The sequence below is a fragment of the Trachymyrmex septentrionalis genome, unplaced genomic scaffold (genome assembly GCF_001594115.1).
Source record: "Trachymyrmex septentrionalis isolate Tsep2-gDNA-1 unplaced genomic scaffold, Tsep1.0 scaffold60, whole genome shotgun sequence".
In the NCBI taxonomy this organism is placed as follows: Eukaryota; Metazoa; Arthropoda; class Insecta; order Hymenoptera; family Formicidae; genus Trachymyrmex; species Trachymyrmex septentrionalis.
The window spans coordinates 5,782,202-5,783,969 of NW_017305779.1; the positions used below are offsets into that span (position 1 = coordinate 5,782,202).

The window sequence follows — 1,768 nt, forward strand, 5'->3', positions numbered from 1 at the left end:
TAATTATAGCATAAAATTAAATTATAAATCAAAATTATTTTTTATACAATACAATACAAATATATAATTATATTGCAACAAAAATATTAATGTGATTATTATAATAGGAATAAATATAATTATTATTACATAAAAATGCACGAATTAAATACAAAATGCACAACTAATAACAAATTACATTTAATATCGTTTCCTTTTAGATAAATTTATTTCTTTTTAATTATCTTTATAAATTATAATTTTATAAGAGAAAGAAGATTTGTAATTTTTTATTAGCACATTTTTTCCATATGTTTAATATACTTTGTACAAATTGTTTTTTCAGACAATTTCAATATATTCTACGATCCGAACACGCGTTTGGCATTGAAAGGCGCATTGGAATATGTCGGTCGTGATTCTTTTCCTGGGATTGGTTTCCATGGAGCAAACTGCAGCTGTGAAGATCTTAGATGTAGCTGTTGTAGTGGCATCAATATAACTACATTTAATATCGACCATCATGCCTGCACTAATATTACCTTTTACTCTAAGGATCTTGCCATGAATCTCAAACTTACAGTAAATGAAAGAGAACTTCTTAATACCAATTTCATCTCTGGTGAGTGTGAACTTTTTGCAAAATTTATTATTAACAAGCTTTCAACTAATTATGTAGATTTGTATACATTCATTGCATAATGTAATAAATTAATTCACAGATATAGCTCAAATACCATTCTGCGTGCCTTTCTATCCACCCTTCATATCCTTCTGCGTACGCGTCTTCGATATCTACTTGTCCGGTAGAAATCTGCATGCGTGCATTGATTTAGAGGCACGTGTGGTATCGTGGCCAATCTTAATTTTGCACTTTGATTGCGTAAAGATTGGCGCAGATGGAATTTCTTGGCTAAAGCCCGATGATAACAGTAGTATTCCTCAACTGACAGTGATAAAACCAGAAGTAAACGGACCAGAAATATACGATCCAGTGGATTTCGAGCCAAGTTCTGTTGGCTTTCCAAACAATACTTCAAATATGACTCTCGAGGCGCAAGATAATATCGGTCAATTAAAAATATGATGCCACAATTACAAAATTACGTATATATAAGACGTTATTATAATGTTGTAAATATATTTATTATGTATTACAGTTAATATATTTGATTTATCGTTATAAAATAATATATGTGATATATATGATGTATTCATGTATGATGTAAAGGCATATAGTACATATATGTATATAATGTATATAAAATATATATTACAATTATATTTAAATTCGTCTTATTATTAAACATCAAGTGCATGTAAGTATCAACTGTTACAAATTAGACTACATTTCTTTCCGTCGTTAAATAAAGTTTTTGCTTTAATTACAGACAATATCTTCAAAAACTTAGCATTATCAATATCAATGGTGAATCATATTAATTTAGTTCTCAACAAATAGTTACATTTTATCATAAATTTTTATTTCTGCCATATTTAACGATTAAAGATATATGAGATGACAGCACTTCCACAGAATCCTATTGCTTCTTCGAGTTCTAGTCAATAACAAAATGCGGGCGAGCAAGCCAAGCCTAAATTTCACCGTAAAACTGGGTCAGTATAAATGTCCGTTAACTGGCCAGTCGAGTTCCAATCGCCCAGCAAGGAGGCACATCTCGAGGAGATGTCCTCTTGTTTCCATTGAACGCCAGACAAGAACGCAAAATGAAGACTGTCCGCTGGTTCTTGTTGATCATTGTTCTCGTGCAATCATGCTTAGTGCCAG

The 1,768-nt window shown here is 30.8% G+C and overlaps 1 protein-coding gene across 1 annotated transcript in view; it reads left to right on the forward strand.

Annotated features, from left to right (window-relative positions):
- LOC108752525 overlaps nucleotides 1–1,067 on the forward strand; it is a 1,425-nt gene extending 358 nt beyond the window's left edge. Inside the window, exons 2-3 of the mRNA XM_018493374.1 lie at nucleotides 326–601; nucleotides 702–1,067. Coding sequence (XP_018348876.1) covers nucleotides 326–601; nucleotides 702–1,066 — 641 coding nt within the window. The 3' untranslated portion in view covers nucleotide 1,067. The remainder of the gene's footprint in view (nucleotides 1–325; nucleotides 602–701) is intronic.
- Nucleotides 1,068–1,768: the final 701 nt, after the last annotated feature.